The sequence below is a fragment of the Helianthus annuus genome, chromosome 9 (assembly GCF_002127325.2).
Source record: "Helianthus annuus cultivar XRQ/B chromosome 9, HanXRQr2.0-SUNRISE, whole genome shotgun sequence".
Classification (NCBI taxonomy): domain Eukaryota; kingdom Viridiplantae; phylum Streptophyta; class Magnoliopsida; order Asterales; family Asteraceae; genus Helianthus; species Helianthus annuus.
In genome coordinates, this window is record NC_035441.2 from 138579448 (window position 1) to 138593197 (window position 13750).

A 13750-nucleotide genomic window follows, 5' to 3' on the forward strand; every position below is an offset into this window, starting at 1 on the left:
CTAAATATAAGTCCACGTAGGGACTGAAATACGATAAGTTGTCCACACAGGGACTTATTTCAAAATAGAAATTACATTCGTACTACTATTAAGGGCTAGTGGTCACGTTTCTTCTTTTTGCCCTTTAGTAGGTTCGCCAAGCCCTTGAGAAATCCTCGGTGGCTTTTCTTTTCTTCCTCGAACTCTCTCTCCACACGATCTAGTCGATGGAGTATTTCTTCCTGTTCAGGAGGAGAAAATCGTGGTTGTGGCGCTTGATGCGGAACTGGAGGTCTGGGAGGTATTGGATACCCATGAGCTGAGTAATCCGGTGGTCCCATGTTTCCATGTGCTCCGTCAGGGTAGCGCGCATTATATCTTGCCGACACCACATATGGGTCGCGCTCATAGCCGTAGTTGTATTGTGCTTGTGATGGTTCAAACGGGTTGTAAGCCGTTGGACCTGTGTAAGCTGGTATGGGTTGGTCATATCCAAATGGTGGCGAATTTCGTGCAGTAGGTGCGGAGTTCGCCTCCTGTATAGGACTTGAAGGTCCTTCTTCATGTAGTGGCGGATAGTGGCTACTACTAGAATGTCGAGGAGTGCTGAAGTGGTTACTCCCTCCTCCTCGTGTAGACATACGAGCATTGGCCCTCCTACGCCTCGGCGGATCAGGTATAACTGGTTGCGCCGGTGGCGGAGGTGGTGGCGTAACTGCCTCAAAGCGTGAATCCTCAGAGGGATCCTGTGGATGTCTCGGTTGCGATGTCTGATGAGATGGTGTGTTGTACCACTCATGTCGGTCAAACAAGGCCATAAAGCTGTCTGGGCCTTGATACTGCGGACCATGATATGAAGATCCATCAGATACTTCTATCGGATGCGTGGGCGTACCACGAGCTGGTTCAGTTGGATCCTCATCCTCCTCCATGGGATCTTCAGAAAAATGGTCTTGAGGCCCTAGTGGAACAAAACCTGAAGGTTCCTGTATGTAGTCAGCCGGATTAAACTGAGCTACGTAGTATGGACTAGGGTCGTCGTAGTTCCGGTGCGAAACCGAACGTTGCAGAGGTATGAAGGAAGGTTGTGGATTGTTGGGATCATTTTCTGAGTTTGGCCCAAAGGAGTGCCGGTAGGATGGCGTCGAGCTGTGCGAAGTGGAATGCCTCGCAGGTTCGTAAAGATCTCTTCGTCGTTGTGGCTCTTCGCTCCGTGTCATTGAAGGATGTCTTGTACCAGATGGTCCAGCCTCGTTATCGTGATGTGTCACGATTTCTCCTCGGCCTCTACGTCCCCTTCCTCTTCCTCGGAATATAACAGGTGGCATTTTCCTGCTCCAAAACTTATTAAAAATCAAATCGAAAATAAAGACAAAAAGGAATAATAATCCGAATTTGTCCTAAGTTCTTGTCTAGACTCAAGTATGTGCAATTGTGTCATTGAGATTAAACACATTAGGATAGTGTTTAATTCACTCAATGTTGGCTCTGATACCAACCTGTCACACCCCGATTTCCACGTGTCTCACCGGTGGGCCCGGTGGGGGATTACCGTGACGATGTTGGCAACAATATAGTCAAACCACACAATTATATAATGCACAGCGGAAGCAAAAGATAAATATATATAGCTTCAACCTCTGGTGATAATATCAATGTATTACAGAAGTTGAATATCCACAGTGGATCGAAAATAAAGATAAAGTATTGTTCCATTAGATACTGCAATCAAGCTTGCGAGGCTTATCCCGACGCTAGGGAGCTAATACCAGCCAATTACGTTTAGGTACCTGCACTTAATCTTTTTGGGGAAAATACGTCAGTTTACACTGGTAAATACATTCAACTGACACATTTGAAAATGTTTATTAAAATTGATTTGAATGCACATGGCACAAACTCTTTTATAACTTGGGAAAATTCATAATGATCTTGTGAACGTTTTACATGTTCTTTTATGCGTTCAGTAGCCCGGGTCGTGCCGGGTTAAAGATTTATAGACACACCACGTTTACGTAAAACCGTAGTACAGAAACCAACGGCTACGTCTTTTAGTTTTAATGTCGACACTTTATACCGGGTGTACGCCTACACCGGGATGTCGATGGTCGTGGCCATTTCGTAAAATGATGCCAAGGATATCCGGGACAACGGTCATTAAACCCCCCAAAGGCTTATAAGCAACAAAACTGTTTAAATGAGCCGATCATATTTAATCAATTAACCACCTAAGCGATGGAATTATATAATGCTCAATCAAGCGGTATTAATATACCGTAACCCAAGCCCATATAGGGGAAATAAGTTAAAGTATTTACCTTTGCAAGTATTAATCCTTAATTTAGATCAAGTCACCGATAGCTTTTACTGGGGCTCCTAATCTGGAACGAAGGTTTTAATTAACCTCTTAGAATCCTAACGGTCCTTATATTAGCCGTAGCTTAAACCGGTTGATTCCGATATATAGATATGGTTAATTCGCACGAAAAGGCGAAAACCGAGAATGGAGTATGTTTTGGACCCAACAAGTTCAGTGACTTGTTTTATATGGGTTTATAGTTCATACTCTGGATTTTTGGGGTACAAATAATATAATTTGACCCATATCGGCTATTGCATGAAAACTAGTTTCATGAGCCGTACCGTGTGCGCAAATAGGCGAAACGGTTAACCATATGAGTCGTACGCTTATTTCCTAAGTCAATATGCCTTAAAAGTATTTTGGTATCAGTAGGATACCTTCCGTAATGCCCGTAACGAGTTTAAGTTAATATTATGCCCCGTAGGGGCTTTTTGGTCATTTTAAAGACTTTAAAAGGGATTTTCGAGTTCTACAGGAAATTTGAGTTTCCCGAACAGCTTATAAAGCTTAAAATACTTTATTTATTATTTAAAATCAGTGGCAACTGGAATCGGGTCAAAAGACCTTGTAGAACTCCCGTTTTGGCCAAAAAGGGCATATTCGGTATTTACCGAACCGTAGCCATAACCGCAGGTTATGAGCAAGATAAAAATTATTAAAAATCTTTAAAATTCCCAAAATATTATTTTACCACAGTGGGTAAAAGTTTTGGTGACGAAAATTTGGGTTAGATGGGTGTTATGCTAATTGCGCCGTTAATTACAAAACTTTCTTAAAAGTGCGCCTTTTAGCATAACTCTCATTCTAGACCTCGGATTGACGTGAAACTTTAAGGACATGCTTATAATTTAATAAGCAAGGTTTTGGTCCGTTCACGTGTCCGAAATACTCGTTTTAATTTTAAAAGGCCGTTACGGTCAACTTTTAGGCGAATGACGGAAATACGTAAAAGACTCGGATAACTCATGAACCGACCACAGAGGCGTATACCAACATGTGACCTGGTCCTAAGAGAGTCCTAAGGTATATTTATACCTCACTAAAACGGGTCAGAACTGAAGTCAAAGCAAAAGTCAAACTTATGCGACTTTCGGTTCCGAACCGGCTCAATATAGTAAATGATCGATTCAAACGAGCGCAAACAGGTTTATATGCTTATTATCATGTTTTATGATTATCAAAACAGGTTCCATAACATATACATTACAGATTATGCATAAATCGCTAAAATAGCTTTCTGTTGACTTTTTAACCGCACGTTTGACTCGACATTTGACATAGTTAGAGTGGTGATCAGGGGGAACCATTTTAGAGGTTTAATACCCACATAAATACCAACTCATAACCATTTTTGATTCGTCATAGGACTGAACCATTTGCAAGATATTGCAATGACAACCGTTAGTTACGACGGTTGCGTTTATAAGCTAAAACTATGGAAATGCAAGGCCAAATTGGTTATGAACGACTTACAGAAGTTAACTCTTGATTAGAGAACAGAAGAATGCTTGGAAGCACTTAGAATGATCAGAGAGGTGAGTTTGAGTTGTTGTGAATGTTATGCACACAAAGGTGCTATTTATAGCCAAAAACAAGCTCCTATGATCATTACAACTACCACAACAGGTCAGGGGTGATGGGTAGATGTCCCCTAAGTGTTATGGGTCAAATGTAGGGTGCCCATGCTCCATTAAGTGGTGTTTGATCGTTCAAAGGTTCCAAAAGCCAAGTAGTTACAAAGTTTCTGCATCTGGGCACTTTACGCGGCCCGCATGGGAGTTCCCATGCATTTTAATGCGGGTCGCCTAAAGGTTAAGAAATCAGGCGAGTTAGTGAGGAGGCTCGCGGCCCGCCTCAACTTATGTTTAAACTTCACGCGGGTCGCCTAAGGTTAATATTTCAGGATTTTTAAATCTTTTTGTAATGATTACAGAATCCGGCCATTAATAACGAAATCTTTCGTAATGATTTACCTGGCCTTTCGGTTTTGAAGGGGTAACTTTGCGGTTTGGCCCTCGGTTATTTACCGATAGGGGCCTCGTGTTATTTACCCGTGTTATAAAGTCCCCGGTTTATTTATTAATTATATTGGAAAGCCTTAACTTTCACTGTTGACGCTTTTAACCCTTCTTCTACGAATTCGATCGTAACTTTCCCGTTTCATATCGAAACTTCGCGAAATTCATATATATTATTTTAGTGAGGGTATAATACCGTTACAAAGTCTTTGGGACGTTAAAGGGTCACTCAGAGGTATTATTAAACATGTTGACACAGTTAACCCCTGTAGTTTGTAATCTCTCACTTTCTTCCGCGTTTTATTTTTGTACGATCTATAATTTATTCGTTTAAAGGTTTAAGCATTATTTAGGGATACTATACAGTATATTTACCCTTGTTGACATTTATAACCCTCGAATTTATATACTTTCAAGGTTTGTCAAAATTAGTCCTTTATTTATTATAGATGCCACGTGTACTCAAATGACACGTGTTAACACATCATTGGACACAAAAATTTGAGGTGTTACAATGCACAATTTCGTTTCGCATACGATTCGACCAATATGTTTTGCACGATACATTTTGCACAATACACTTTGCACAATACATAATTACTTCCAAACAACCTGCTGCTCATTGAATGCTAACCATATTTCACCAACCACAGTTTTCCAACATTTAAGACATAATTACTTCAAAACAACCAACTTCATTGAATGTTATCCATACATCAGATTTTCAAAAACATTACAACATCCTTCACATTTAACACATTACAATATCCATACAAATGCATTCAAGCCTTAACATACATCCAAAACACAAACCCTAAAACTATCAAAAGAACCGTAATGATCTTGTTCTTCAGCCGATTCTTTTCCCGCATCTTGGCTAACTCAACATCAACTTGGTTTCTGTGTCTTAGAAGCCCTAGAATAATTGCCACTGCACGACTGCACATTGGTGGGTCCACCCACCCTATGAAATCTTCCACAGTTGGGATTCTACAGAGAAAGACGAAAGGATCAAATTTTTTAAGCCCTAGGCTATTAAAATCGGTAATAGTATACATTACCATGGTTGGACAGGAGCAGAATCGGCGACCAGGGTTGAGATCAGTCCATGACGTAACTATGATTGCATCTTGGCCACAATTGCAGAGAACCATGAGGATGATGGAATCGAGGCTGCTGAGGAAGATGAACAATGGAGAAGACGATGGAATCGATGCTGTTGGTGGTTAGGTTTGTGGGAAAAGGGTGTTATTTAATAGGCAGAGAAAACAAACAAGTAAACTGACCAAAATACCCCTCACGTGATATGCACGTGGGGTCACTTAACAGAGAAAAGTAACTGAAGTTAGACCCAGGGACTATCCGAGAACAAAAATTGAAAACTTGGGGACTATTCAGGTAGTCTTAGAAAGTTGGGGACTGTAGGTGAAAAAAAGGTGAAACCACAGAGACTATCCGGGCATTTTTCTCTTTATAATAACATAGAAAAGTTTATAGTTGAGGACTTTAAACATATACTGAGGGTGTTTGGGATTCTTCTTAATAAGGACTGATTAACTTATATAAGTCATAACTTACTCCAAAATAAGCTAACCCAAACACCCCCACTATGTATATGTTAAAGTTTGTTTAGTAAAATCTTCGTAGTTGATTTTTGCAGCCGTCTTGTCCACTTTGTCTGTCCCCACCACCATCGCTTTTCTATCATTCAAGCGCTTAAAAAGTGTGCAATCATCTTCACCGGCTCCCCTCAACAACACCCACAAAAATCCAACCATACAAAAGATTGCAATTCAACTGCATTACATTTCAAAATTTGAGGGATGAAACTGCCCTACGAACCCAAATCAGTTCTTGACATCCGTCGAAGTCCACCCAGTCCAGTCATCGGTTATTCACCGGATTTCAACTCTTTTGATTATAACAACACTTTGTTATTATCATCAGAAGAAAAGTTTCCGGTGGAAAATGAACATACAATGATCACTCATTTTGAAAATTGGGATTCTAATTCTCTAATGAGAGAATTAGGTCTTTACGATGACTATTACAAATCTAGTTGCCCTCTCGATTTACCCGAACTCCCGCCCTTTTTTCCCTCCGATTTCCAAACACTAAATCAATATTCGAACCAAAACCTTTTTGATTTGATAACCCAGCATGATGACGTAAACGAGTTCGATTTTACCGATGACTTGATCCTACTAGCCGAGTCCTTCGAAACGCAGTCGTTTCAGCTGGCTCAAGTGATATTAGCTCGGCTCAATCAGCGGCTCCGTTCACCTACAGGAAAACCGATTCAAAGAGTTGCGTTTTATTTCAAAGAAGCGATTCAGAGTCTGCTCACCGGGTCAACTCGTGGCTTTAACACTTGTACATCTTACGAAATCGTACAAGTGATTCAAGCGTACAAGACGTTCTCAACTGTCTCACCGATCCCGATGTTCTCCAGTTTCACCGCCAATCAAGCGATCCTTGATGCAACGGACGGTGCGATGAATGTCCACGTCATCGATTTCGACATCGGCCTCGGCGGTCAATGGTCGTCGTTTCTGAAAACGGTGGCGGAGAAGGCCGAGGCTCGGAAGGTTAATCCACCGGCGGTGAGGATCACCGCCGTAGTTCCTGAAGAATACGAACCGGAATCTATATTAATTAGAGATAATCTATATCAATTCGCTACAGATCTGAAATTACGTTTCGAAATTGAATTCGTTTCGATTCGAGTGTTCGAATACCTAATGTTTAAATCGATTAGGTTAATAAACGGAGAGAAAACAGCGGTTGTTCTCTCACCTAACATTTTCCGACGTATCGGATCTGAATTTGTAACTGATCTCCGGCGAGTTTCGCCGGAGATTACAGTGTGCGTTGACGCGGAATTGAACGGATTCGGAACGGCGACGGTGTTCCGGCAGACGGTGATTGACGGTTTGAAACTGTACACGACGGTGTTGGAGTCGTTGGAAGCGGTTAATGTAGGTGGAGGTGACTGGATGAGGAGTATTGAGATGTTCGTATTGTTGCCGAAGATAATGGCGACGGTGGAGTACGGCGGGCGGTGTGTGACGCCGTGGAGGGAGGCGTTGGTTAGGGCGGGGATGAAGGCGGTGGGGATGAGTCAGTTTGTTGAGATTCAGGCGGAGTGTTTGGTGAGGCGGTTGCAGGTGAGAGGGTTTCATGTGGTGAAGCAACAAGCGGAGATGGTGCTTTGCTGGCATGATAGGCCACTTGTTGCCACGTCGGCATGGACTTGTTAGTTTTTTTAACGGCGTTAGCTCCGATGTCTCTCCTAAAGGGTCATTTTTAACGGCGTTAGCTTGATAACAAGGATGTTTCTCTTAAAGGGTCATAACACTTATCAACCTCGCAATGGACTTGTTAATTGATAAGTAGTGTGTGTGTGATTTGGATTTAGGAAGGGTTTGAAGGGTGGGAATAATAATACTTGTGATCATGGTTGCAAAAGTCGCTAGGCGCTCCCTAGTCGGATTCGGGAGTACTCGGGAGGTACTCGGGAGTATTCGGGAGTACTCGGGGAGTAATTGGCCTGGGAGAAGAGTACTCGTGCCTCGGCAACCTACCTTGTAGCGAGTACTCAGGGAGTACTCGGAGCCTAGTCGGGACTTTTACAACCATGCTTGTGATTAGTGGGGAAGATTGATGTTGTAGATGCATGTTGAGAGTATATAGTATTAGTATTTATTAACTATGAAGCAATGATGACTGATTTACGATTGTTAACACCAAGCTCTTCATCAATGACGTTGCATTTCCAAGAAAGTCACTAAATTGTTTCATCAAATACTTTTGAAAGTAGGGTTGTTGTTAAAGGAACTCGTTACTCGAAACTCGCTAAAAGAATTCTATAAGGTGTGTTTGAAATCAGTTAGCAACCGAATAACCCAATAGTAGTCAATTCCCAATCATTCTAAACCTAAGGTTTATATCAAGTAGTGGCTCGGTATTCCAATTGTCTACTTTGTCTTTGCATCTATCATTTATATCAAGCATGGAATTCATATCAGATTATTGGTGATTTGATGCCTAGTCATTTTCATCGTTCGAACTTCTTACTTTGCTATCCATAGAATCACTTGCTTCGTTGCTTCTTATAATTGATGTCCGCAGAAGCGACTAATCTGGTATTCTTTCCGTTAGTACGTGTTTCGAGCAATTGGAGTTTATTATTTTGTTCATGAATTTAAATTATGTACTTATTTGTCTAGAAAATTATACAGATCATCATCATCATACTCAGTAAATTCCACCAATAGCAAATCTAAGATAGGGTGTGAGGAGGGTAAGATGTAGACAGACTTACCTCTACCCCGCAGTAATAGAGATGTTGTTTCCAGTGAAACCCTCGGCTCGATAGAAAATTATACAGATACATATTATTATATGTATTGAGTCTGTTTATAGATTACATGCGTACATAAAAATATCACTATTAGTTAAAATTTGAAAAAATAAACAAGTTGTCTCAAGTTTTTTAAAAGTAAAGTTGGAGCTTAAATTTCAACTCCTTAAAAATAAACAATGAAGTGACTTATTTAAGTTAGAACCCAAATATATCCAAGCTGAAGTTGACTCATGGACTCAGTCACCTTGTATATGGAACAATTGCTTTTAAGAATTTTCTTAGAAAATTTATGCTGTCAGTTATGAGGCTATGTGTAATGTGATCTATGATTGAAACAAGGAATCTGGCGATGGAGCCATGGACAAGAACTTTTATTATAGCCAAAGTTAAGCAATTATTGTTGCCTTCAAGTGGTGGACCAAAAAAAGGTTTTCAATCAGGTTTTTTATTTATGTCTATCGATAGAAATTTATTGTCGGATCGTGTTATTGTATTCTTTTACTAGATTGAGTGGGGTCATCGAATTTTCTTTAAAACGAAGTCAGTCACATAATGCTTTGGGTTTTTTATATTGAAAAGGTATGATCTCAAATCACATATGAACACATGTTAAAGGGATTATACCACTTCAAGCTGGTGTCCCCGTCACACAACGGCGTCCAGAAGGTTCTAGAAACTTTTGAAAGAAGACACTTGGTGACAAGAGGATGATCCTGTAGACAGAAAGGACGACAGGTGGCACCAATAGCGAGACGCCAACAGCGGTTGCAAGATCCTGAGAGGACTAGACGACAGCCAGTACAAGCGAGTGCCCGGTTGGAGCGAATAACCGTACGCCACGTCACCTCAGAGACGGGCAACGTCAGAGGGGACAGAACGGATATTCCTCCTGGTCGGACAACTGGCGGTCACTGGCTAGCTGGCAGGTCTCCTCCTTCACTATTCTCCGGCTATAAATAGAAGACTCTACCTCCAGGTTTAAGGATTGGATTTCTCACTCTCTTACTCTAAACACACACTTATCCTCAAAGCGATTACTTACTCTGACACCGGAGGGTGGTCACAATGCAGTGGCGGATCTAGAAAATCCGCCAAGCCGTAACGTTTTATAAAAAAACGGTAACGAAATTGAAAAAACGTTATATTTTTCCAAAATTTACCCTAATTTTACACTACCGTCGGAGCGCCAAGCCGTAGCGGGGGTTGCCCCTTGTTATATGCTGGATCCGCCCCTATCACAATGAGAACCTTCATCTTCTCCTCCTTGTAAGATCAGCTACTCGGCGATTGAAAGATAGAGATTGAACCACAAAATACGAGGACGACCAGCTGTAATAGTCTAGTATTATCTAGTGTTTCATCATATATGGATACAAGGTTTATGATTTGGTTAATAACTTATAGGGATTCCTATTTGGATCGTAACTTCATTTTGTTCATTGTTAGTGTTTGCCTAAATTTTGCCATTAATTAGCACGTAACAAGTTAACACTTAACAACCAAGTACTAAAGTAACATGATGGGGTACGGTACTAAACCCGACCCGAGCGGTCGGACTGTCGTTACTTGTTGCTTTTATATTAATTATTTATCATTGTTGCTAACTAACCCAACCGCAAGGCCCAACGCGATGTAGTTTACACTACTTTGGGCTGGGGCTTGTAGAGATAACCCCTAACTGGGCCTGGCCCATTGAGGTTAGGGGAGGCCCATATCCCCTATATAAAGATGTGTTCACCTCATTATTAGGGCAGAAGATATGGAGCCGCCACACTTTTTGTTACTGGAAATAGGGGATTCTTTCCCCTACCGGTGATCTCTACAGCTCCACTCTCTTCTCCTCTCCATTGCAGATCTAGGTTCAAAAGGAAGAACAAGGCGTGATTCTCACCCACTCAGAGAAACCGGTCCAATCATCCCGGCGGTGATCCCGTGTTTCTTCATTGGCGCCCATCGTATCAAAATCTATATCAAGAACCACGACTTGTCTCTCCTCCTCGGATCTCAGATCTGTTTTTGTTTGAATTTACACATGGTTCTTGAGCAAAAACTCCACATGGATGGTGTTCTTTTAAGTTTTGTGGGTTTTTCTAGGTCTAAAGCTTTAGATCTGTTTTATTAGGAGCTCAATAAGATATTTATGGGAAAACATTTTCAAGATCTGAGTCCACACAGGATTGACATACGAGTTCTGGGTCACAACCTTCATAACTGGTTCACCCTGTTTTGAGCACTACACGAAGATCCAAAACTCTCCAAATCCGGTACGTGAAATCAACCATAATCTATCACGAATCTGGTAGTTTTATCAGCAAAACATTATATATAATCCGAAAAATCTTGAAGTCCACAACAGAGATTGAAAATTAATATGGATATAATTATTTTATTACAAACAAAAACAAAAGTCTGTGACCTTATCTCAAAAGTAGACCAACTTTGTCATTAAGCCTGAAACCATGACAGTGCATATGGCCGACCAATTTTGTCACCTAGCCTGAAAAAATGGCTGGTACATTACATGTAGGGCCTGCATCACAGGCTTTGTATTATTTAATGATTCATTTGGAGACTTGCTGATGCGCGTTATTTAGTTTTCATTGTTTCTAAATCCTTTACAAATGAAAAAACTTTTTGGAGATGCTCCACCGCGCAAACCATGCACCCTTGCCGGACATGCCTTGTCGCGCGAGCACGTGCGCCTCTTTTCGAAGAAGCAACCTCCGCGCGTGCACGTGCGCCTTTTGTTGGAGATACCCGCCGCGCAGGAATACGTACCCATTGTCAGCCATGCTCCGCCGCGCAGGAACATGCACCCTTGCCGGACATGCCCTGACGCGCGAGCACGTGCGCCTCTTGTCGGAGATACCAGCCTCGCAGGAATACGCGCCCATTTGCCAGCCATGCTCCGCCGCGTAGGAACATGCACCCTCGCCGGACATGCCCTTCCGCGCAGGTACACAAGCCTATTGCCGGATGAATGTCTCGCCAAAGAATCGCGCACCTTCAGTCTCTGGAGTGCGCCGCCATGAATGCCTTGCGCCACTAACATTCACGTCGGTGCGCGTGGTACACCTTTAGTCTCTGGACGTGAGCGCACATGTCTTACGCCATTGACATTCATGTCGATGCGCGGTTGCGCGCAGACCACCGCTCCCGCACCATTTACAAATTTCACAATCTCCGTATGTGCCTAAGCAGGGTTCACTTTGAGCTTCTAGCTCACACTCATGCACTGGTCAACATTCACATTTACAAAATGAGTTAGACTGCAATAGTTTTTCAGCCTTTAAATACAAAGTAAGTGGGAACTTATCATTTTAGCTAATATATGTACACTGTTCATACATACCCGGCTGTGAACACTTGAATTATTTAGTAAGGCATTGTTACACGCTTTTCTCGATAACACAAACTGGCTAACGTCTAGCAAATGAAATTATTCAATGACATGGCTAGTAGTTCATCGTTTTAACGACTGTTGACCTTGCGATATTTGCGACGCATACTCGTATCATTGCTTATTATTGTTATTATTATTTTGTTTCAATGCTACTAACATCTATTTAGCAGCAATAAATTGTTATCCGCATGGTGCAACACCATCGGAAGAGTCAAAATTGTTTCATGTATTACGAAGCATGGATGTATAGAACGAGCACCTTCTGAGGACAACGTTTTGGACTGGCAATGCATTCAATCGGGAAAATGCGGCGAGCAATCCTCACGCACACCGATGAAGGCTTAAAAAGGTGCAAGACATATGAGCACGTAAGTCGCCACGCGCGCTTGCTCCTTTACATACGAGTACATAAGTCGCCTCGCGCATGCTCCTTTACTTACGAGTACATAAGTCGCCACGCGCGCTTGCTCCTTTACATACGAGTACATAAGTCGCCTCGCGCATGCTCCTTTACTTACGAGTACATAAGTCGCCTCGCGCATGCTCCTTTACCTACGAGTACATAAGTTGCCTCGCGCATGCTCCTTTACATACGAGTACATAAGTCGCCTCACGCATGCTCCTTTACTTACGAGTACATAAGTCGCCTCGCGCATGCTCCTTTACTTACGAGTACATAAGTCGCCTCGCGCATGCTCCTTTACTTACGAGTACATAAGTCGCCTCGCGCATGCTCTTTTACATACGAGCACGTAAGACGCCACGCGTGTTTGCTCCTTTACATACGAGCACGTAAGACGCCATGCGCAAGCTCCTTTACATACGAGTACGTAAGTCGCAACGCACGCTTGCTCCTTTACATATCAGCACGTCGGTCTACATACGAGTTATTGTTAATACATACGAGCGTCTCAGCCTCCATATGAGCCTGCTGCTTTACATACGAGCGTGTATGTCGCCTATGCGCGCATGCTTAACCATGTATGAAAACGCTTACAAAATGTAAACCGTGCTACAAATGCACGCACCACTTTGGGTATACGCAAAAACACATTGGCTAAAATAAAGTTTCGCCTACACCTACAATCTTCAAGACAAGCCACATCTCCATGCTTTACGCCACATCGTTGTTGTGGCACACCGAAGGATCAGCGCAGGCTCGGGTTTCCACTTCATTATCCTGACGCAACTTTATGCCAATTCTCATCCGCGATAACCTGCTCAAAGTGGATTAACACGTGCAAATATTGTAGACAACAATTTACACAGATTCAAAAACTATTACGTATACATATGCTTCATGGCCTAAGACACACACACACCATGCGAAGTCTCCAAAAGGTGAATATTTTAAAGTAGCCACACGACTGTGTGCGTACTGCTAAAGCTGGGCCACACTCGAAAATCATCCGAAGGGAAGACACTCATCTAGTCCAGAATTCCACCCACTTGCCATCCGCGCGTGGGAGCAACACTGGAGTAGGGGGGACCTGAAGGGGTAGGATCCCAAATGCTGCATCAGTCATACGCACGTTGGGCCCTAACCACACTCAACCGTCAAAACCTCAGCCAATTCCAAGACTCATGCACAAGACCTAACCACGTATGCGCAACCAGGACAA

At 42.3% G+C, this 13750-nt stretch overlaps 1 protein-coding gene across 1 annotated transcript; it reads left to right on the top strand.

Annotated features, from left to right (window-relative positions):
• The first annotated feature begins 5809 nt into the window (after positions 1 to 5809).
• On the top strand, positions 5810 to 8386 carry LOC110929142 (scarecrow-like protein 15). Its single transcript, XM_022172264.2, has one exon. It carries the CDS (start codon positions 6183 to 6185, stop codon positions 7617 to 7619), a length of 1437 nt encoding a protein of 478 aa, XP_022027956.1. The 5' UTR covers positions 5810 to 6182; the 3' UTR covers positions 7620 to 8386.
• The last annotated feature ends 5364 nt before the right edge of the window (positions 8387 to 13750 follow it).

Bases quoted from the DNA above. Each gene is read 5' to 3' on its own strand.
- LOC110929142 (XM_022172264.2), top strand. From the start codon at position 6,183: ATGAAACTGCCCTACGAACCCAAATCAGTTCTTGACATCCGTCGAAGT.